Raw genomic sequence first — 24,677 nt, forward strand, 5'->3', positions numbered from 1 at the left:
CTACCACAACCCCCTGATACCACATACCACAACCCCCATGCTACACTACCACAACCCCCATGCTACACTACACAACCCCATGCTGCACCATACCACAACCCCCATGCTACACTACCACAGCCCCCATATACACTACCACAACCCCCATGCTACACCATACCACAACCTCATGCTACACTACCACAACCCCCTGTACACTATACCACAACCCCCCTGCCTACACTACCACAACCCCCATGCTACACTACACAAACCCCCTGATACACCATACCACAACCCCATGCTACACTACCACAACTCCCATGCTACACTACCACAACCCCATGCTACACTACCACAACCTCCATGCTACACCATACCACAACCCCCATGCTACACTACAACAACCCCCCTGATACACCATACCACAACCCCATGCTACACTACCACAACCCCCATGCTACACTACCACAACCACCATGCTACACTACCACAACCTCCATGCTACACCATACCACAACCCCCATGCTACACTACCACAACCCCCCTGATACACCATACCACAACCCCCATGCTACACTACCAACAACCTCATGCTACACTACCACAACCCCATGCTACACTACCACAACCTCCGTGCACAGGTTGTGGTATGGTGTAGCATGGAGGTTGTGGTATGGTGTAGCATGGAGGTTGTGGTAGTGTAGCATGGGGGTTGTGGTATGGTGTAGCATGGAGGTTGTGGTAGTGTAGCATGGGGGTTGTGGCACAAACCTGGTGACAGTGTGCTGATGTTGTACTGAGGTTGAATAAACAATATGGCAGTCTTTGCTGTTGCCTAGAAAAGAGAACCATAATCACATTTAGGTTAAATCTATCTTGTCTGACTAACTTCTTGACACTGCCAAGTGACTAGTCTAAGCATGACCTCCTCTATAATGCAATCAAGTACAGACTGCCAAATATAGACAGTCTGGTAATGGACGTGTGTGTGTCTCTCTCTGCCCTCAAACTGCTTCAAAAAATGGCTACTTTCTCAAACACCTCCCACTTTTGGGCATAATTTGAAGTTGTGCTTTGAAAATTAATCCGGAGAAGGGTGTAAATGTGGCCTGCAATTCTGGGTGTTCCTGCATCTGGAGGAACCCCTCTTTATAAACTTGGAATCCGGTACACAGGAGGGTTGGGGGGGGTCCAGTACAGTAGGTGGCGTTGGATGCACACAGAAGAAGGTGGGGGGCGACACCAGTGGCTAGCTAGGACAACAACAGTAGACAGTGTTGTTTGCCCCCGCCTGTCAGACACTGCTTTCCCACAGTTCTGTCAAGGACTGCGAGGGCAGGTGTTCGGCAGGCTGGAGTGAAGGACACTGTGTGCTAGCTAGGACTCCAGTACACAAATCAGGGGAAATCCTGAATATCAAAAATCTCACAAGATGGCGTTCATGCAAGAACCAATGGGATGCTTGGGGGGGTTACTGCAGATGCAGGAATACCCTGAATTTAGGGCTGAAATCACACACTATTGGAATGCCGAGGTATGACTGTGCTGTAGGAAGAGAAAAAAAAACATGTAGGCTCGGCATGACAAGGCTTGCATTGACGAAGAAGGGATGACGCTACTTTACAGTAGACTAAACTCCAGAGGGGAGTGCACTAACAAGTTGCCAACATTCCATGTGCGCGGGGATCTCGTTTACGTGGCTATGGAGAATAAAATGTTCACACATTGGGTTTCACTCTTTTTCTGAAACGTGTTGGTTTAACTCAGGGAAAAACCCTCCATAGTCTATAGGAACACATGGAGAAAATAGCTCGCTGAAGGGAAATTCAATTCCGGATTGACTCCTAAAGAGCCTAGGCTAAAAAATAATAAATCCCAGCAATGAAAATTACTTTGCAAAACGAACCAATAACTGTTATTTTGACGGATTACACTACGGCAAGTGTTTCTGTGCCAATTCATCATCCTATGACGACCATTTCTGGTCGAACCATTCAAGTATCTAACCACGAAGTCAAAGGGGTACAATTTTAGGCCTACATTTGTCCTTTAATTAAAATGACAGCTAGGGCGCAAATAGATAATGGAACACAATTGGTGTCAAGAGCATAGAAAAGCGAGCCCGTCTACTCTTTCAGTGCAAAATAGCATCRCTCAAAGATTGAGACGTGGCAGTTAACAGCGGACTAACGTTACCKGAGTCGAAAAGGCTTTGGCAACGGGATGGCATAAAACATGTATTCGTGTATGGTAATTAGATGTGCCTTAAATTAGCTTTTCGATGATGTCAAACACACCGAACGAGTTCATTAGTTGAACATCAATGCAAAATGAATAAGTACCACATTGTCAATTTTGAATTGATTTTACAAAGTGACAACACACTTTAAATGGGTTAATCATATGCAAAAACGTTTACATTTCAAACGGAATTTGTCCCGTTTTAGCTGACAAAAACGTAGATGAACTAGCCTACAGACTGATGTTGAGATTAAGGAAATTATGCTGTAAAGAGGTTGTCGTGTCTTTCGCTTCAACTTTATCGCTGTCAACTTGAACACAAACGATAAACAAATTCTGGTAAACTGTTACTTTGTAACCCTAAGTAGACAACACTGTTGCATTGTAACAAAAACTGCAACAATGTATTCGCCAACCACCACCACATCCTGCACAACACATTAAAATGATGTCCCAACAGTGGTAGCAACAAAGTCACATTGTTACAACCGATTTCACATGTAATTCAAYTAGGCCACATGCAATTGGAATATATCATAGTTTGATTTTATAGTGGACCTGCCCACAAAACAAAAKTACAGCTGAGTGAGACGAGGGGAAMAAATTTAAATCAGAATTCATCTCACCTCAAACATCAATCCAATGAGAATAAAAATGACCAAACTAAAGACGATATCGGCATGATTTTGTATTAAGAATTCCTGGCTGAAGAAGGGATAACTCTTGTTTCTCCTCCGGAATGCCATTTCAGCAGAATYACTTTTTCCTACTTTTTCCCCCAAAATGTTCTGACTGCGAAGTTCAGAAGTTAACAGTGTCCCCGCTCTGCGCATGTGCACATTCTTAAAAGGGGAGTTTAAAAAAAAATCCTCATTAAAGGGAAGGCGAAGTGAAATTCCTTCAGAATTCCAGAATGGTACACAACGTTTATAGAACTTTCAAAGCATTTTCTTATTTACAACAACAATGTTTGAAATGATTTGTATGTAAAACTAGTTAGCATTAATAAATGAGCGAGCTTGTTTTCAAATCACCCTCTTTTCAAAGGACAAATAAAGACATAAATTACCCCATATTACCTATGCATTACCATGTAATACCTACAAGCATAACATAACTTATTTGCTTTTAATGTAGATATAAAATAATATAATGCATACATTCATTTGTATATACAGAATTCAATGAAAGACCAAATAATTAAAACTACTTTTTGCATTATGTCCACCCAATATAACCTTTATTGCTTCTTTGTTATCAAGCCACCAGTGGCCTTGACCTATGGAACAAAATGTTGAATAGGCAAACACCTGAGAGGGAGAAAACTATGAAAACCAGCATCATTTTAGTGCTCTGTATGCGCTGTCTATGGATCTCATCCCGGGTCCTTTATAGAACATTTAGTCAACAATACAATGATCCCTTATAAGAGAGATGGAAAATATAGCACAGCAAAACATGTCTTGGATATCCCTTCRTCACAATTGAGGTGTGGAAACTTAACCATGGGCCTGAGACAGTACAAMAACATATTATATAGCATCTCAACCAAAAMACWGCATTTAGCAAGTTAACATGTTCAACATGTCTTTGAGACAAAGAATAAAAAACATCTATATTTTTGACAACATAATGCACCTTAAAAATATTAATTAGCTCTTAGCAATAAATATGTTTGTTAATATGAACAACTTCACAAAAGGCAAATGGTGTCCTATAAAAGCGAGACACCTGTCAAATTTCACCATCAAACAGTTTTGTCGAGTAGACATTGGAGCCCCGTCTGTCCTAAGCAGTGTCAGCAAATGAATGTATATGTTCACCTGTGGTGTATTCATTACTCCACACCATAGCAAACGGTAGCAAAACGTTTTTGCACTGGAAACAACTGTTTGTTATTAGACAAGGTCAGGTTAGTCACTCCCTGTTAAGACCGTTTGCTTCCGGTCAATTTTGTTTGGTTCCTAGTGAATACCCCCTGATCATATGTTCATTTTGGGGGGCAGGGGGGAGCGAGCATCTTTTCAAAAGAATAACAAAAACACACAAGGAAATTAGAAGTGCACGGATACTATCAATGGTACTTGGTATCGGGCCGATATGCTACTACTTGAACAGGGTATCTGTCAATGCTAGCAGATACAAAGTTCAGATATGTAGYTGACATATTGTTGTTGTATCTTCACTTTAGCCGAGGTCATGTCTCCTGCCTAGTAGTGTTGGGAGAATTTTTTTGTTTTSATACGGTTACACATCGGGATATTCGTTTTTACGATATTGCGATATACATTTTGCGCTAGTCAACTGTACCAATACTCCAGTATTTTTCCTTTATAGCGTGTTCTCCTTTATAAATGGTGAGCCAATTTCTTTATAGCACTTTTATTTCCATGACTGATTAAAACTCGTTTTCTCATGGCTCTTGTCCCTCTGCAGCAGACATATAGTGAGCAATATGTTTGGAACATCGAATCGCAATACATATAGAAGCGTAAAAATCACAATACATATCGTATCGGCACCCAAGTATGGTGATAATATCKTATCGTGAGGTCCCTGGCAATTCTCAGCCCTACTAGTTTTCATAGAATAACTTTTCTATATTTGTTATTGTATTGAAATTATTATTTTTAAAAGCATTTTTATATGTCATTATTTGTTTACTGCATTATGTTTGGTTGATTAGGAGGTAGCATTGATTGAACTGGGTTAAAGTTCATGTTATGAAAAATAAATACTTGAATCGGTACTCGCCGGTATCGGCCGATCCTCAAGAGAAAGTACTTGGTACCTGGAATGATCAGCAAGAGTTGGTAACKGTGCACATCTATAGGAAATGTATATTACATAAGATATGTGTGCTTCTAATTGAGCTGGTTTTGAGCTGGCGTTGAGATTGGAAAGTCAATAGAGAGGAAGCATAATCAGTCTCTCTCTCCCATCTGTCTTTTTATCTCTCCCTTGTTACTAAAATCCATCATCCTGGTCTCGGCGTGACAGTATCAGCTGCCTCCTGGGACCACTCAGATGGGGGATGCTGGGCGGTGAGTCCCCCTGCGCCCCAGAGTCCAGTTTGGGTGTTGAGGTGTAGCACGGACCCATCCGACCCATCTGCAGGCTCGTCATGTCCCTATGGGCGGGGTTGCTGGGGATGAAGCTAAGGCCTGCCATGCCCATGGGGGGGCTGACCCGGTCCAGGTGGGGGTTGCTGGTGATGCTGGGGGACTGGGGGTCGGCGCTGAAGTACAGTGTGGTGCTGGACAGGGTGGTGTTAGGGCAGAAGTAGGGCTCGGGGCTTTTCCCAAACAACGATTTGCCCTCAGGCGAGCTACGCTTGTAGGAGTCAGAAACCGGTGACTCCAGCGGGCTCTCCATGTCCTCCAGGCTGTCCTTGCTCTCCTCCTCGCCCTCGCCGGGCGTCTCGGCTGACGTGGGCTCGTCACTAGCACTCTGGAACTCCTCCTTGCAGTCCGAGAGGGGCGCCAAGCCCCCCTTCATTCCCTGCGATTCAGACACTGAGGCCCCGGAAACCCCGGAGACCCCGTCGCAGCTGCCGCCGCCTGCCGTGGTCGTCCCGCCGCCGCCCGTACTCTTGGCCTCAGAGTTACAATAGGACTCGTCCACTTCCAAGATGGCCGCCACACCGCCGGAACCATAGGCGCAGTTAATCTTCCCCAAGTCACCGGTTTTTAGTGCCAAGCGAATCAGGAGCCAGTGGTGATGGCGGCAGGGGCACGAGTTACCCAGCCTGGGACCGCAACTCCCAGGATGCTCCAGGAGGGAGCCAGCCACGCCTGAGAGGGAGAAGCTGCCGTGATTATGCAGGGAGGAGGGGGCAGCCTGGGGGAGGCTCTTGACACCMCCCCCACCCCCCAGGGAGTAGGAAGACTCGCCCCGCTCCAGGCCCTCTAGACAGGTGGAGCCCATATGGTGGTTGTGGTGGCCCAGGCGCTGGCCCTTGCCCTGGGCGATCTCGGTGGACTTGGGGTGGAGGAAGCGGTAGTACAGGACCAGAGAGGTGGTGCCTGGAGTAGGGAGAGAAAAGAGAGGGGGAGACTTAGAAACACGCAGTGTAGTACAGGGTGTTTAAATTAAGTGATGGGATTGAAAGTTCCCTATGGGAAACAGTAAAAGTTGGTTGTGTCTGAAGCTTGACATKGTGCTTTAAAAAGATCCGATGCAGCCATTTTTATCTCAATATCAAATAATTTCTTGGTAAAAAATAAGTACCTTAATGTGATTGTTTTCAATTAAAATGCTCAACAAGAAGGATTTTTGCTAGGACTGTCTGGTAGTGGTCTGAGTTGGGAGGGAAAACTGAAAACTAGCCCGTTATTGGCAGAGAGGTTTGGAACTCTTTCTTATTGGTCTGTTAACTCATTTACTGTCTGGTGATGTCATAACGGCAGGCCAAAACTCCATCCCACCAAAACAGGCTGAAATTTCAGGCAGTCTTTTCAAACAACTCTTACACTAAAAGGGGATTATCATAATTTTCACAATTTCACAGTATTATTCCAACCTCATAGTGTGAAAATATATATAAAACACAGAAAAATCACGTTTTTGAACCTCACTGGTCAAAATAACATTTCATTTATACTCTGTCGGAATGTCTGTAGACAGTCGCTTCCGTTTTCCTTTTCGCAGAACTTTGACGCTGTCGGAGTGTCTGTTGTCATGGTTACCGCACAGTAGTTAGGTTGCTATCCAATTTGCGACAGATTTATGTGAATATTCTAAAATATGCCAAATAAACTGCATACATCCCCGAGTCGTAGTGGGAGGATCCCACACCATATAATTTAGTGACTCCCAAGTTTACTTCGATACGATGGTTATTATACAGTACCAATATTTGCACATAAAGGCAATTGCACCACCATTTCTCACATAATTAATTTCAGAGACACAAAAAGATCCCACCTTGTCTAGCGTTTGTTTTTTTTGTACGATTTTATTTGAGCTTTTATAAACAATACTAAACATACAAACATCAACTACATCMCACCTGCCCAGACCCACTAGCACACACTCCCATCTCCAGTGCCACCCTCTTTCTACCACATGGCCTGAATCTGCACCATTTTGTTTAGATTTTTCCATTGTGTTAATGATGGTGGATTGATTTATTTCCAAGATGAGTGATGAGAAGAGAATCGTCCAACCCATTGGGTATCTCACTACACCTCCATATGCCATGTCTTGAAATATGTCGAGAGATGGATTCAAATTAAGTTGACATTGTAATTCTTCTGACAACCAACTTTCTAGCTCCGCCCACAACTTCCGGACTTCATAGCGTTCCCAGAAGTCATGGATTATTGAGTCATGATYAGTTTTACACTTAAGACATGACTCTGCYGTTGTGCTGTAGAATGTGTGAATTTTGTCTATTGTATAATACATTCTATACATTAGCTTATACTGGATTAAGCTTACATTTTGTGTTAACTATAATTTCATTAGTGCTCCAACTTTCCCTCTATCTTGTGCCAACATCAGTTATTTTTAAGTCTTGGTTCCAATATTTTTTTTATTTCACAACTTTTTTTTCTAAGAGATTGTCAGCTGGATATGCTCTTTGCAAAAAAAAAATTGGGATGTGTAACTTAAGTTGCATATATTTGAAACAATCTACATTGGTCAACCCAAAAATTACTTTTTCGTTCTGGCATGGAAATAAATGTATTTCTTGTTATTCATGTTTTCTATGCCTTTAGTTTTCCATGTGGATCAATTTATTGGTGAATTCTGAAAAGCTATCTAAGGATTGTTCAATAAGATGTGTTTTTAGGAAGTGATATTGGTGCTCGTAGAATACATTATCTTCCATATATTTTTTTTTTTAACCTTTTATTTTAACTAGGCAAGTCAGTTAAGAACAAATTATTATTTACAATGACGGCTTACATATAGTTATAGTGTTCCATACTAGTTATAGTTTCATATAGTTATAGTGTTCCATATAGTTAATATGTTGTTTCCATATTGTTATAGTGTTCCATAAAGTTATGTGTTCCATAAGTTATAGTGTCCATATAGTTCATAGTGTTCATATAGTTATAGTGTTCCATAAGTAGTATATCAGGTGTTCCATATAGTTATAGTGGTTTACTCCATATAGTTTATAGTGTTCCATATAGTTATAGTGTTCCATATATAGTGTTCATAAGTGTTCCATAATAGTTATAGTGTTCATATAGTTATAGTGTTGTTCCATATAGTTATAGTGTTTCCATATAGTTATTAGTGTTCCATATAGTGTTTCCATATATATAGTGTTCCCATATTGTTTATAGTTGTTCCATATAGTTATTAGTGTTCCATATGTTTATAGTGTTCCATATAGTTATAGTGTTCCATATAGTTATAGTGTTCCATATTGTTTATAGTGTTTCCATATAGTTTTATATAGTGTTCCATATAGTTATGGTTCCATATGGTTATAGTGTTCCATATAGTTATAGTGTTCCATATAGTTCTATGTTCATATGTTATAGTGTTCCATAAGTTATTAGTGTGTTCCATTATAGTTATAGTGTTTCCATATAGTTATAGTGTTCCATATTGTTATAGTGTTCCATATAGTTATAGTGTTCCATATAGTTATATAGTGTTCCATATAGTTATAGTGTTCCATATATGTTATAGTTAGTTTCGCATATAGTTATAGTGTTCCATATAGTTATAGTGTTCCATATAGTTATAGTGTTCCATATAGTTATAGTGTTTCCATATAGTTTATAGTGTTCCATATGTTATCGTGTTCCATATTGTTTAGTGTTCCATATAGTTATAGTGTTCCATAATAGTTTATATAGTTATAGTGTTCCATATAGTTATAGTGTTCCATATTGTTATAAGTGTTCCATATAGTTATAGTGTTCCATATAGTATAGTGTTCCATATTGTTTATAGTTGTTCCAATATAGTTATAGTGTTCCATATGTTATTGTGTCCATATATAGTTATAGTGTTCCATATAGTTATCGTGGTTCCAAATATAGTTATTAGTGTTCCATATAGTTATAGTTAGTTCCATATTGTTATAGTGTTCCATATAGATTATAGTGATCCATATTTTAATAGTGTTCCATATAGTTATAGTGTTCCATATAGTTTATAGTGTTCCATATTGTTATAAGTGTTCCATATAGTTATAGTGTTCCATAATAGTTATAGTGTTCCATATTGTATAGTGTTCCATATAGTTTATAGTGTTCCATATAGTTATAGTGTTCCATATAGTTATAGTGTTCATATAGTTATAGTGTTCCATATAGTTATAGTGTTCCATATAGTTATAGATGTGTTCCATATATGTATAGTGTTCCATATAGTTATAGTTGTTCCATATAGTTATAGTGTTCCATATAGTTTATAGTGTTTCCAGTATAGTTTAAGTGTTCCATATAGTTATAGTGTTCCATATAGTTATAGTGTTCCATATAGTTTATAGTGTTCCATATTGTTATAGGTGTCCAGTATAGTTATAGTGTTCCATAATAGTTATAGTGTTCCATATAGTTTATTTAGTAGTTCCATATAGTTATAGTGTTGCCCATATAGTTTTCATAGTGTTCCATATAGTTAGAGTGTTCCATATAGTTATACGTGTTCCATATAGTTATAGTGTTCCATATAGTTATAGTGTTCCATATTGTTATAGTGTTCCATATAGTTATAGTGTTCTTAATTATGAAGTTGTTAATGTTCTTAGCTTTATCCATTTGAAAATAAGACACATACAAAGATTCTGGGGATGAGCATGAGCTTGAGAAATKGAACTTTATTCCATTACTCAACAGTATGAAAGCAGATCTAATTAAATGGAATAAATCTTCCCATAAATCTTACAGGCAGAATAAACCTCTTTAGAATGGCATGCCTGCCAAAGATTTTGTATTTATTTTCGGTAATACCAATTACCCCAACAAAGACATTCTTTAAAAAAGTATACTCGGTCATAACATACTTTATATGGGCAAATAAAATRTATAGAATAAACCACTTCCTAAATCTCAGGGAGGTTTTAACCTTCCAGACTTGGAATTGTATCAACTCGCTACCAATGCACTAAAGGAGGAACAATGGGTACATATCATATTTTGTTTTGTCAACATTTAGAAAGTTTACAGACAAATTAGCTGTTTCCATAAGGCCTGTTATGCCATGTTTTATCCAACATGTTTCTCTAACATCAGATGTGTACAGTGTGGTATCCCTCAGGGCAGTTGCATTGGGCTGTTAGAAATTATTTGCCACTTGTTTTACAAGAACCTAAAATGACTATGTATGCTGATGACTGCACAATGTACACATCAGCACCTACAGCCAGTGAGCTCACTGAGACTCTTAGAATGGAGTTACAGTCAGTGTCAGAATGGGTCATTAATAATAAACTGGTCTGAAAAATAATTGTATTTGGTTTAAAGCATTATCTTAGACCTAAACCTCAACTGGAGTTGTGAATAAAGGGTATGAACATTGAACAAGGTGAAGAAGCTGAACTCTTAGGAGTAACATTGGATAGTCAGTTATTATGGTCTTGTCATATTGACAAAGTTGTTGTGAAGATGGGGAGAGGTATGTCTGTTATAAAAATGTATTCTGCGTGTTTGACACAAAGATCAACTGTACTAGTTGTTTAGGCTCTGATATTGTCYCATCTTGATTACTGTCCGGCAACATGGTCAGGTGCAGCAGAGAAAAGCAAAGCTGCCGCTGACTCAAAACAAAGCAGCACACCTTGCCTTTAACTGCAAACATAGAACTAACATCAACAACATGCATGATAGTCATAGATACACTTCAAACAGACATGCATACCCCACCAGACACTATGGGTTTCTTTCACAGTACCTAAACTGAAAACAGATGTACTGTAATGCGTCGCTCAGCTTTGTATAGAGCCATGTCATCGTGGAATGCTCTGCAAGTAAAGCAAGTTTAGCTAAAAAAAAAACATATTGTATCACAGCACCTCTTCTCTTTATAAATAATCACATTTAACTGTAGTGTATATAAGAATATATGAATAGTGTGTAAATAGTAYTTTTGTTGTCTCTTGGTGTCTTTCCTATATACAACTATTTTATTTCATGTTGKTCTTGTCTTACTGTTCTGTACTTTGTCATGTATTATGTGGAYCCCATGAGGAGTAGCTGCTRCATGTGCAGTAGATAATGAGGATCCTRATAAAATAAACTTGCATAAAAAGGTTGGATGGAAACCTGGTTTGTGACAGTAACAAGACTCTACTAGAAAGCTCACCATTACCTTGTAAATAATGATCTTATTGTGAGTTTATTTTCTTGCAATAATGACCTTTTTTTTTTGCTAAAGTTAAGACATTTTCAGCTATGCTCTATTTGAACTGGCTAGCTAGCTAACAAGCTAAAAACATACCAAAACATCCTTTAGGAAGTTKCTTTTAGTTGCTAGATAGTTTCTTTTAGCTGCCTGGCATGACATTTACAAACAATTATTTTGAAACTAATGGGTTTATGGTGTTAAAATCAGGTAGTTATGCTATTTGGATCACCAAGCTGCTGATGTCATGTAGAGGCTGTCATTTTTGTGTTTATACTTTTCATAACGACAACGACAAGTTGGTGTCGGACAACAATAGAACGTTTATGATGTCACTGCGACAGCTGTCTACAGCATGTCAATATAACAACTGCAAACCAGCCTTTAGATAGACAATATATCTCTTACAACCATGAACATGACTAAATCTGTGATATTTGAGGTTTCTCTGGTAGTAGAAATTTGCCCTAAATTAAACCTACATTTGAATATAAGAAGTTTCCTTTTTAACACGTATTAGGTTTAACTTTAGCTTTGTAATAGCTCTTTTTAACATCCTCTGTTCTGTGCACACACCTCAGGCATAACCTGGGGGTTAAAACTAAATTCTACATTAGAATAAGGAGACTCCAAAGATTGACTCACCAAGCAGGAAGCTGCACAGCACGACGGTAGGGAGGGTTATGCTATCCCATGATTTCTCACTGAGGAAGTCGGACGCTGCCACTAGTAGGGTGGTGTTCTCCAGTAGCATGGCCTATAGGAGAAGAGGTCAAATGAGAGGTCAGGAGAGTGAACAAATAGCCAGCCCCCCCCCCCCAAAAAAATATACAACTCATCTCAAAGACACAGGGGTGAAGGCATAAGACAAGGAATGACAACGAGCACCAGGAGATTCAAACAGAAGTCAATCAGAACATTCCTAAGCTGCACATTCAATTCAAATTAAACCAATCTTTATTGTCCCTGAAGGGCAATCATCATCCTCCTTGTCATCATACGTGCCACGTAAAAGCAGGAAATTGAAACTGAACTAAATCAGAACTAACTAATGACTTTATTCTCCCCAAAGGGTAATTCAGTTGCTGCGTACGAATTTACCCTCTATCGAGTTTCTTCTCTCTCTCTCGTACGTACCAGGTAGAAGCCGGCCATGCGGAAGCGCGAGGGGCCTTCTTTGACATTGAGGAAGAGGAAGATGTGGACTAATCCCAGCACGGCGTTGAACAGCCGCCAGCGCCACGGGCCAGTGCAGATATCGGGTTGCTGGGCGACCAGCCAGAAAGACGCTGTGAGCCAGTGGAAGCCTGGAGGTCAATGTAAAAATACATTATTCCAGAGTGAATTAGACAGTGGAGCACTACTGTGGTGGGAATACAGAGTGTGTGTGTGTGTGTGTGTGTGAGACAGAGAGAGGGTGTGTGTGTGTGTGTGTGTGTGTGTGTGTGTGTGTGTGTGTGTGTGTGTGTGTGTGTGTGTGTGTGTGTGCGTGTGACGGCGAGAAAGACAGGGTTGTGTGTGTGTATGCACGTGTGCTCAGCAGGACCAGAAGGAACAGAGACAGAGAGGTAAGAGGTAATGTGCATCGTCATGCAGGGGGACACTGGTTGCCAAGAAACTAGCTTTGAAGGGCGATATGTGTTGTGAAGATGCCTTTTGTTGATTTGTTTATTTATAATCAAACCTGAGGCTTTGAGAATTTGGTATAATGCACATAGAGGTCAATTGTAGGTCAAATCAGTTTATTCTAAATGACCATTTTGATTGGTTCTGCTGTCAGATGATTGTGAAGCATCTCAAATCTGCATTGATGCATTATTGACTACAATCGAGTTCTCTGAGTAAATACTGATGCTCAAGGAGTTAACAGTAACTCTCTCTCTCTCTCTCTCTCTCTCTACCTTTATACGATCATGCCGACCAGAACCAAACTGTACTGGCCTGGCTCAGATCTTCTCTGTTTACATTGTCCTTTTCAGCAGGGTTTCCAGCAACTATGTGGATGCTTAACCAGGCCTGCTCAGTACAGCTTGGTTTGGCTTGGCTTGATTTTGTTCAGTCGTGTGAAAAGCCCTCTAGTTTCTCCAGTTGTTGCACTGCTCCCTCCCTCCCTCCCTCCCTCCCTCTCTCTCACCTGCCACTCCGCAGGTCCACCAGTGGAAGTAGCGGGCGAAAGACATGAGGCTTGCCACCCGGGCACCCAGCATGCCCGCCCTCCACAGCAGCTGGCACAGCAGGGCGGCCGGGGGCATGGCCAGGTGCCCCGGGCGTATAAGGCAGCACGCCCGGCTGAACAGCACCAGCGCCCAGGACAGCGACAGCAGGCACAGGCCGGCGCATGCCGCCACTGTGGAGGCAGATTAATGGGGAAAGGGTGAGAATGAGAGGGAAGTATGGGGAGGTGGGGGGAGTGAGAAATGATCAGATCTTTTTTACAGACCAGGTTTTTCCATTACAAAAATGACCGATTACAAGTTAGTTTCTTAGGGATTTTCTTTCCTTCCTATTTTAAGTGGCTGACTATAACCGGCTACCATTTCGCTTCTCAACAAGGTTCCCATCCTGATTATAGACCTCTATAGTTCCAGATGAGCTGGCATGATCTGATGGATAACACAGTTTGATCTGATGGATAACACAGTTTGATCTGATGGATAACACAGTTTGATCTGATGGATAACACAGTTTGATCTGATGGATAACACCGTTTGATCTGATGGATAACACAGTTTGATCTGATTTCAATGAAAATTCCAGAATGTTAGGGAATCCTCAGTTCTTTAGGATATGACTGTATATTTCGGTAACAAAATTACATACAGTGCCTTCGGAAAGTATTCATACCCCTTGACTTTTTCCACATTTTGTTACGTTACAGCCTTATTCAAAAATTGATTAAATAAAAATCATTCCTCCTCAGCAATCTACACACAATATCCCATAATAACAAAGTGAATACAGGTCTTTAGAAATATTTGCACATTTATTAAAAATAAAAATACCTTATTTACATAAGTTTTCAGCCCCTTTGCTATGAGACTCAAAATTGAGCTCTGGTGCATCCTGTTTCCATTGATCGACCTTGAGATGTTTCTACAACTTGATTGGAGTCCACCTGTTGTAAATTCAATTGATTGGACATGATTTGGAAAGGCACACACCTGTTTAGTAAAAGGCACATGACAGCCTGCTTGGACCATGAAAAACAAGATTCTCTGGTTTGATGAAACTTTGGCCTGAATGCCAAGCGTCACATCTGGAGGGAACCTGGCACTGTTCTTTCTCCGAGTTGTAACAGCAAGCAGAGCAGAAACTGTCTACTCTTTAGTTGGCTGATGTAGCTGGCAAGGTAACGGCTGCTTAACTTATCAGAAAAATATCTAACTAGTGTTTATTCACTGTGCTGAGCTAGTAGCGTAATTCAGCGTTTCCCAAAGTTGGTCCTTAAAGCTATAGTCTGGAATAATGGTCATTTCAATTAGAGGCGAAAGAAACACACACCTATTTAGGCGAGGTGCTGGTTAGCGGAGTGGAACACTTAAAAAAATAAAGGAGAGCCGCACACTCTAGGAGCTCAGACAAGATGTCTTCATCAGGGTATACCGGGTGAACCATTGATTCTATTCTTGGATAATATCATGTATAATATGTACACCAAGGTAATTATTTTTGTAAAACAATTGGGAGGAAGACCTGGTAGAAGCTATTGGGCATGATGAATGGATACAGATATGCTTGAATGCCCAGTCATGTTCATATCATCTCAGACATCAATTACTGCAGTTTAAGACCATCCATAGAACTTACTACACAGGAAACCATGAAGTTTATTAGGCTACGGGCTAAAGATGAAATAAGTTATGATGAGGGTGGTGAAAGCGCACAGTGATGAGCTTGATGGTCCTTTCCAATAAATATTGAAGGTCTTATTCTGATGTATTCGGTACATGAACATTTTAACGAAAAAGTACATTTTGTGTGCTCTACGTCATCACACACTGACTTATCTGCAATAAGTCTGTTTGGTGAAAACATACCACTGGTGGGAAAATGTGCATATTTTCTTAATGCAGGTTCTAGAATATTCGCATGAAAATCTGTCGCCAATTGGATCAAAACCTAGCTAGTGAGGCTAAAGAAAGTGTGCCATATCAATTTACCTAATTGTTACTTTGGACAAAAATCAAGTCTTCTATATTGTTGTCATGCTTTTTGTATAACAAATATTATTATAGAAAAATTCTGAATTTTCCATTAATCGTAATTAATCACAGCAAATCCTGAAATTACCTCGATTAAATGTTGTTATCGTTGGACCGCCCTATTTCATACATATGCAGGGAAAATGTTACAGGGAAGTGTCATGAATTCAGAATAGGGCAGTATAAGATACAATTGTACATCTTCACAATTCATTGGGTGTTAGACAGCTTTTTTTTTTTATTATTCCCAATCCAACCCTAGGATCATCTTTCCCACTGTCCGTGCAATCTTATTCTGTAGCCAGGTTTCCATCCAACCTTTTTATGCGAGTAAAGTACATGTCGAAAAAAAGAATTTCATTACAGGCCTGAGAGTAAACTTTAAAAACGTCGACAAAACAAAATACGCTAGACAAGGTGGGATCTTTGTCTGTAAAATGAATTATGAGAGAAATATCTGTAGAAAGGCTTTTATGCGCAAATATTGATATAACCATCATATTGAAGTAAACTTAGGAGTCACGCGATGACATGTGTGGCACTCCCACTGCGACTCAGTCTCCTGTATCTATGCTGCAATATTCCATGTGCCGGGGGGCTAGGGCCAGTCTGCTATATCTGGTGTAATTCTCCTGTCTTATCTGGTGTCCTGTGTGATCTTAGATATGCTCCCTCTAATTATCCCATCTCTCTCCCCCTCCCGGAGGACCTGAGCTCAAGGACCATGCCTCAGGACTACCTGGCCTGACGACTCCTGGCTGTCCCCGTCCCTAGTCCACCTGGTTGTGCTGGATACCCAGTTTCTGCTGTTCTGCCTGCGGCTATGGAACACTGACCTGTTCACTGGACCCCCACATGCTGTCTCAACCTCGAATGGCTCGGCTATGAAAAGCCAACTGACATTAAGTCCCGAGGTGCTGACCTCTTGCACCCTCTACAAACACTGTGATTATTATTTGACCCTGCTGGTCTTCTATGAACGTCTGAAGAACAATCTGGCCTTAACGGCCATGTACTCTTATAATCTACACCTGGCACAGACAGAAGAGGACTGGCCACCCCTCAGAGCCTGGTTCCTCTAGGTTTCTTCATAGGTTCCTGCCTTTCTAGAGTTTTTCCTAGCCATCGTGCTTCTACATCTGTATTACTTGCTCTCTGGGGTTTCTAGGCTCGGTTTCTGTATAAGCACTTTCTGACAACTGCTGTTGTAAAAAGGGCTCAATAAATACATTTTATTGATTGATTAGGCTAGAGATTAAATAAGTTATGATGAACTTCACAGGGTGGTGAAAGTGCACGGTGATGAACTTCACAGGGTGGTGAAAGTGCACGGTGATGAACTTCACAGGGTGGTGAAATTGGAGGTGATGACTTGGTGCTCTTTCCAATAAATATCCAGGGTCTTATTCTGTGACATGATGATCGATGCTTGGCTGCTGTTGACAAATAAAAAGTATTATTTTAGTCCATAATACTCTATCATGTAGGAATACATGTGCTCTAGCCAACAGAGGTGCGATGCTAGAGCACATGTGCATAACCAGAGTGGACACACTCGTACTAACTAGTTTTGTGACAAAACCATCAGTAGTGTTGAAAATGTGATGAAAACCATTTAACTAGTTTTTTTTTGTACATGAAAGTAACCGAAAAGTACTTGTATGTGCACTACGTCATCACCACAGCCTTTTATCTGCAACAAGTCAACTTTATGAAAACACATATCTAGTGGGGGGAAATAAGCATCTTGTTTTATGTAGACTATTCGCATGAAATCTGTCGCAATTGATGGAACCTAAACTATTGTATCTAAAAGGCAAACTGATCCTAATCAAGAACCTCTATGTTGAGACTTAAAACACAAGATGGGAGGCCAGGAGCCTTTATGTTTAAGCATCTCATGCAGAGTGTGATCTTAGGGTCAGTACTTGGTCCAGAATCAGTACACTTCATGAATTCGGGCCCACTAAGTAGCATGGTAAAAATGGTATATTACTATATTGAACAACTTAAAACGCAACGTAAAGTGTTCGGCCATGTTTTATGAACGTGAAATTAAAATCCCAGAACTTTCATAACGCCAAAAAATCGTAATTAAATTATATGTTTTTAATCCTGTTAGTGAGCATTTCTTTTTTGACAAGATAATCCATACACCTGATGAAGGTGTGGCATATCAAGAAGCTGATTAAAAACCAGCATGGTCATTACACAGGTGCACCTTGTGCTGGGGACAATCAAGAAAAGSCCACTCTAAAATGTTTAGTTGTGTCACACAACAATGCCACAGATATCTTAAGTTGAGGGAATGAATGTCCAACAGAGCTGTTGCCAGAGAAGTTAATGTTAATTTCTCTACCATAAGCCACCTCCAATGTCGWTTGAGAGACCACGTGTAGCCACGCCAGCCCAGGACTTCCACATCCGGCTTCTTCACCTGCTGGATTATCTGACCAGCCACCCGGACAGCTGATGAAACTGTGGGTTTGCACAACAGAAGAATTTCTGCACAAACTGTCAGAAACCGTCTCWGGGAAGCTCATCTGCATGCTCGTCGTCCTCACAAGGGTCTTGACCTGACTGCAAGTTTGGCGTCGTAACTGACTTCAGTGGGCAAATGGTCACCTTGAATGGCCACTGGAGAAGTTCTTCACGGATGAATCCCGGTTTCAACTGTACCGGGCAGATGGCAGACAGCGTGTATGGCGTTGTGTGGGCGAGCGGTTTGCTTATGTTAAAGTTGTGAACAGAGTGGCCCATGGTGGAGTTATGTTATGGGCAGGCATAAACTACGGATAACAAACACAGTTGTATTTTATTGATGGCAATTTGAATGAACAGAGATAGACGAGATCCTGAGGCCCATTGTCGTGCCATTCATCCGCCGCCATCACCTCATGTTTCAGCATGACAATGCACGGCCCGATGTCGCAAGGATCTGAACACAATTCCTGGAAGCTGAAAATGTCCCAGTCCCAGTGGCCTGCATACTCACCAGATATGTCACTCATTGAGCATGTTTGGGATGCTCTGGATCGACAGCGTGTTCCAGTTCCCGACAATATCCAGCAATATCCAGCAACCCATTGGGGCAACATTCCACAGGCCACAATCAACAGCCTGATCAACTCTATGCGAAGGAGATGTCGCGCTGCATGAGGCAAATGGTTGTCACACCAGGTACTGACTGGTTTTCTGATCCACGCCCCTACATTTTTTTTAAGGTGTCTGTGACCAACAGATACATATCTGTATTCCCAGTCATGTGAAATCCATAGATTAGGGCCTAATGAATTTATTTCAATTGACTGATTTCCTTATATGAACTGTAAATCAGTAAAATCGTTTAAATTGTTGCATGTTGCTTTTATATTTGTGTTCAGTGTAGTAATTAATAACATATGATTTATGTTATATGTTTGTTTCTTTGTAATTAATTGGGTACAGTGGTGTCTTACCCGGGGAGTCGAGTTCCACGTCAGTGACGGCCAGGACGTAGGTCTGCAGCAGGGTCTGCGGTAGGGTGAGGACCAGGGCCTCTAACAGGCGGAGGGCRGACACATCAGCCTGCTGCATCACAGCCGCCCCCAGCTCCCCCGCAGTGCCCTGCATGTCCCATACAGACACCATGCAGTCCCACAACCTGCCAGAAGGTGGAGACAAAGACCAACAGCTGTGAGACAGAGCTGGTGAGATAGGGTCAGCCAGTGGGTTATGCATGGCGGTGGATGATGCGATGTACTGTGTGTTGGTGGGATTRTGTAAGAAATTCTGCAATTTGGATATAATGTAGAATTTTCTGTGTATCTAATTCAGATTAGATACACAGAAGATTTTAAGATTCTAGGTTTAATGATAGAAACCTCTCAAGGTAACCTCTAATGCGCATCACTTCCGGTATAGTACTAGAGGACAAATAGGATAAGAGATCTTCTTCATCCAACTAAGAAAATCAACGGCAGGTTTCTAAATTATGTTTACTCTGAATTACTCTGAGCTGAAAGCAACTTCTCCGTCAAATTCTAATTCTGAGCCCCATTGCCTTGTTGTCTGAGTCAGGGTGGTGTTCATTAAGGCACAGTGGAAATAAAACATTCTAAAATATTTTGTCACAGAAAAAAAAGCAAGCATTTCTGATTGGACAAGTTCAGATAGTACCTCCACATTTCTGTTTTTGTGCCTATTGAACACACCCAGGTGAGGCCATTGTTCAGGTGGGCTTACCTYTGGAAGATGCCCAGTTGCAACACGTGTGTGAGGGTCAGGAACCAATAGTTGTCTTCCCCATCGTCATGGTACCACCTGAGACTCAACACCTGAACCAGTATCCCTGGCAACAGGAGGGCGAGGGTCAACCCCGCCCACTGTGTTTCCTCATTCCATAGGTAGAATCCTATGCAGTAGATCACTGTATAGAACACATACACACACACACACACACAGGGAGGAAATAGATACATTATAATACATTTGTAACAGTATAATAGTGTATCGTTGCATTGAAGTACTAAGGTCTATTTACCTCCCTACATACAAAATATTTTAGATTACATTCTGATCACAACAATGTTTTCTTTTGGTTACATTCTGTACAGTCTATGGTGGGAGTGAATGGTGACACATTCCATTGCACACAAAGWAATCTACATGAATCAGTGAGTGAGTGAGAGAGTGGATGGGTGGATTAATGGTATATTGGGAAACAATCCCCTTGCCCTGACTCCTGGTTTCACAAAAACTTACATGTAAAACCCATATCAAATTCATTGATACTCATGAATTAATGAATTGCCATTTAAAGTGTATGCCTCTTAACCACAAACTTGGCTGGGGGAGAGAGAAGTGCTCGTTGGCTAGATATTGATTATTTCTGTCACATCCCTCCGGACTGGCTGTCTCCGTTGGTGGTGCCCTAGAGAGCGCCTCAGGCACAGCAGTATTTTTATCCGGTTGAAAGGCATCCGTGCCAAGGCCAAAGTCGCTTYGCGCGCAGTCAGTCACCTTTGCCGAAGCTCTTGTCATTGATCTGCTTACTCAGGGCTTCTCACACGCGCAAACAAGGATGCACAGCACCTGTTTCCAGAAGAACGGCCCGGAGGGGACCTCACCTGCTCGCGTGCCCTTCGACCGACATACAAAATCAAACATCACCAAAAGCATTTATCTTATTATCGGCATGATTTGCAGCATGCAAGTTGAGTAGATGTAGCCAGCAATAGAAACAAGATAGAACTGTGAGTGATATATNGCCAGCAATAGAAACAAGATAGAACTGTGAGTGATATATTTTGTGGGTTGAGGTCGGGTGATTGTGGAGGCCAGGTCATCTGATGCAGCACTCCATCACTCTCCTTCTTGGTCAAATAGCCCTTACACAGCCTGGAGGTGTGTTGGGTCATTGTCCGGTTGAAAGAAAATGATAGTCCCGCGCAAACCAGATGGGATGGCGTATCGCTGCAGAATGCTGTGATAGCCATGCTGGTTAAGTGTGCCTTGAATTCTAAATCCCTGACAGTGTCAGCAGCAAAGTACCCCCACAACGTCACACCTCCTCCTCCAYACTTCACGGTGGGAACCACACATGCAGAGATCATCCGTTCACCTGTTTCACAAAGACACGGCGGTTGGAACGAAAAATCTAAAATTTGGACTCWTCAGACCAAAGGACAGATTTCCACCGGTCTAATGTCCATTACTCGTGTTTCTTGGCCCAAGCAAGTCTCTTCTTATTATTGGTGTCCTTTAGTAGTGGTTTCTTTGCAGAAATTTGAMCATGAAGGCCTGATTYACGCAGTCTCCTCTGAACAGTTGATGTTGACATGTGTCTGTTACTTGAACTCTGTGAAGCATTTATTTGGGCTGCGATCTGAGGTGCAKTTAACTAATGATGCAGCAATGCAGCATAGGTAACTSTGGGTCTTTCTTTCCTGTGGCAGTCCTCTTGAGAGCCAGTTTCATCATAGCACTTGATGGGTTTTGTGACTGCACTTTTTCCGCATTGAGTGACCTTCATGTCTTAAAGTAATGATGGACTGTCGTTTCTCTTTGCTAATTTGAGCTGTTCTTGCCATAATATGGACTTGGTATTTTACCAAATAGGTCCATCTTCTGTATACCAACCCTACTTTGTCATAACACAACTGATTGGCTCAAATGCATTAAGAAGGAAAGAAATTCCACAAATTAACTTTTAACATGGCACACCTGTTAATTGAAATGCATTCCAGGTGACTACCTCGTGAAGCTGGTTGAGAGAATGCCAATTGTGCAAAGCTGTCATCAAGGCAAAGGGTGGCTACTTTGAAGAATCTCAAATATAAAATATATTTTATTTGTTTATCACTTTTTTGGTTACCACATGATTCCATATGTGTTATTTCATAGTTTTGAAGTCTTCACTATTATTCTACAACGTAGAAAATAGTAAAAATAAAGAAAAGCCCTGGAATGAGTAGGTGTGTCCAAACTTTCGACTGGTACTGTACGTACAGGTAAGGATAAAGTGACTATGCAACAGGATACATAWTAAACAGTAGCAGCAGCCTATATGAAAGAAAAAGAATTAGTACAAAAAGGGTCAATACAGACACTGTAGTTAAATAGTCCTCTGACTCCGCCTGGTATAGAGGTCCTGGATGGYAGGGAGCTTGGCCCCAGTGATGTACTGGGCCGTGCGCACTACCGTCTCTAGCGCCTTGYGATTGGATACCAAGCAGTTGCCATACTAAGTGGTGATGCAGCCAGTCAAGATGCTCTCAATGGTGCAGCTGTAGAACTTTTTGAGGATTTGAAGACCCATGCCAAATGTTTTCATCCTCTGACTGTGTCGGCGTGTGTGGACCATGAGTATTCCTAGACCCGCTCCACTACAGATCCGTCGATGTGGAGGGGGCGTGCTCGGCCCTCTGTTTCCTAGTCCTGCATTGAAGTTGACTGTTTTGATGGCTCGGAAGTCATAGCGGATTTCTGTAATCCTTGCAAGTGGCAATTCTATCCTTTAGCTCAGTGTGGATGTTACTTGTAATCCACGGCTTCTGGTTGGGATATGTATATACGGTTACTGTGGGGAAAACGTTGTCGATGCACTTAGTAATGAGGTCGGTGACTGATGTGGTAAACTCCTCAATGTTATAGGACGATTCCCAGAACATATTCCAKTCTGTGCTAGYGAAACAGTCCTGTAGCTTAGCATCCCCTTCATCGGACCACTTCCGTATTGAGCGCATCACTGGTACTTTTGTTTGAGTTTTTGCTTGTAAGCAGGAATCAGGAGGATAGAGTTATGGTCCGATTTATCAAATGGAAGGCGAGAGCTTTGAACGCGTTTCTGTGTGTGGAGTAAAGGCGATCTAGAGTTGTTTTGCATCTAGTTGCACAGTTTCCCTGCATTAAAATCACCGGCCACTAGGAATGTCGCCTCTGGATGTGCATTTTCTTTTTTGCTTACGGCCTTATACGGCTCGTTGAGTACGGTCTTAGTGCCAGCATTGGTTTGTGGTGGTAAATATACAGCTACGAAAATTAGAAATTAAAACTCTTGGTAATTAGTATGGTCTACACTACCGGACATTGGCGCTGAAAATGGTGAACGTCACCAACCTGTAAAAACGGAAGTTCTGCTCCTCCAAACTAATCTCGTACATTGCCAGAGGTGAGTTTCTGAAATTCAGTGCATGCAAAATACTCATAAGATGTCCAGAGACACCTGAGTACATTTTCAAAGTATATTCACTTGACACGTATGCGACATAGGGCATTAAGTGACGCAAACCACATATTTTATTATATGTTTATATAATTTTCTCTTCTCTAGAAATATGTTATTTGAAGGTCTCCTGAGGCTGTCCTAATCACTGCTTAATTTTCATGCAAGGAACTGGGTCCCGGTATCTAAGGGTTTAAAGACCACAATGAAACAACGCAAAGCAAGGTTACCGGGTCACGCCACATTCACATTATGTACTTCTACTTAACTAGCTAGTGTGGCTACTTGGCTAACTAGTGATGCTGAACTGTACTGGAATAAGCGCACGATAGACTGTAGCTAAATACGCATTCCGTGAAGCCCATAATGGTACATTTTGAGAGCTCTACCAATGCACATAACTCAGTGAAGGTCACTAAAGCGGTCCAAGGTTTGTTTGAACGTGCTGTGAATGTTCATTTGCAGAATAGAACAAAAGTTAAAGTGGCTAGTATTAGGTGTCCACTTACGCGAGGTTCTTTCGGCCAGTATCACCAGCCCCGACACACCGAAAAGGATAGCTTGGCACCATGCTATCCAACACCCGCTCCGAGCCGCGGAGGGCATCACACGGTCAACGGGCCCAGCGTTTATCATGATACGGAGAAGTGGGCGCCGCGAGAACCAACCGGGGACATTATTATTGTCATCCTTCTCCCTCCGTGGATCCGTTACATCCTCGTTTTGCTGGCTGGCTCCTGTCAAAAAATATCTGACGTCACCGTGCGGTTTTTAAAGAGATAGTACAAAGTACAGTAAGTACTGTACAAACTCCCGATGGTCACATTGACCGTGACACATCACCTGACACTTTTTCGCCACATCTTCTTCGATCATAAAGCGGCTATCCTGGTTTATAATCCTCAGTATCACAAAAATGTACACTACCATTCAAAAGTTTGGGGTCACTTTTTAATGTCCTTGTTTTTGAAAGAAAAGCTACAAAAAAATTCCATTAAAATAACATCAAATTGATCAGAAATATAGTGTAGACATTGTTAATGTTGTAAATGACTATTGTAGCTGGAAACAGCAGATTTTTTTTATGGAATATCTACATAGGCGTACAGAGGCCCATTATCAGCAACCATCACTCCTGTGTACCAATGGCACGTTGTGTTAGCTAATCCAAGTTGATCATTTTAAAAGAATAATTGATTATTAGAAAACCCTTTTGCAATTATGTTAGCACA

The 24,677-nt window shown here is 41.3% G+C and overlaps 1 protein-coding gene and 1 pseudogene across 1 annotated transcript; both read right to left on the reverse strand.

The window, feature by feature from the left end:
• The window catches only part of LOC111954058 (translocating chain-associated membrane protein 2-like), a 17,370-nt pseudogene extending 14,256 nt beyond the window's left edge, over nt 1-3,114 (reverse strand).
• A 327-nt stretch (nt 3,115-3,441) lies between these two features.
• Nucleotides 3,442-24,195, reverse strand: LOC111954043 (XK-related protein 5-like). The gene is made up of 7 exons (XM_023973543.2): nt 23,955-24,195; nt 19,965-20,148; nt 19,199-19,383; nt 13,673-13,885; nt 12,676-12,845; nt 12,184-12,295; nt 3,442-6,248 (listed from the first exon to the last, which is right to left on the reverse strand). Exons 1-7 carry the CDS (start codon nt 24,079-24,081, stop codon nt 5,191-5,193), a joined length of 2,049 nt encoding a protein of 682 aa, XP_023829311.1. The 5' UTR covers nt 24,082-24,195; the 3' UTR covers nt 3,442-5,190.
• Between the last annotated feature and the right edge of the window lie 482 nt (nt 24,196-24,677).

The sequence above is a fragment of the Salvelinus sp. IW2-2015 genome, linkage group LG28, assembly GCF_002910315.2.
Source record: "Salvelinus sp. IW2-2015 linkage group LG28, ASM291031v2, whole genome shotgun sequence".
NCBI lineage: Eukaryota > Metazoa > Chordata > Actinopteri > Salmoniformes > Salmonidae > Salvelinus > Salvelinus sp. IW2-2015.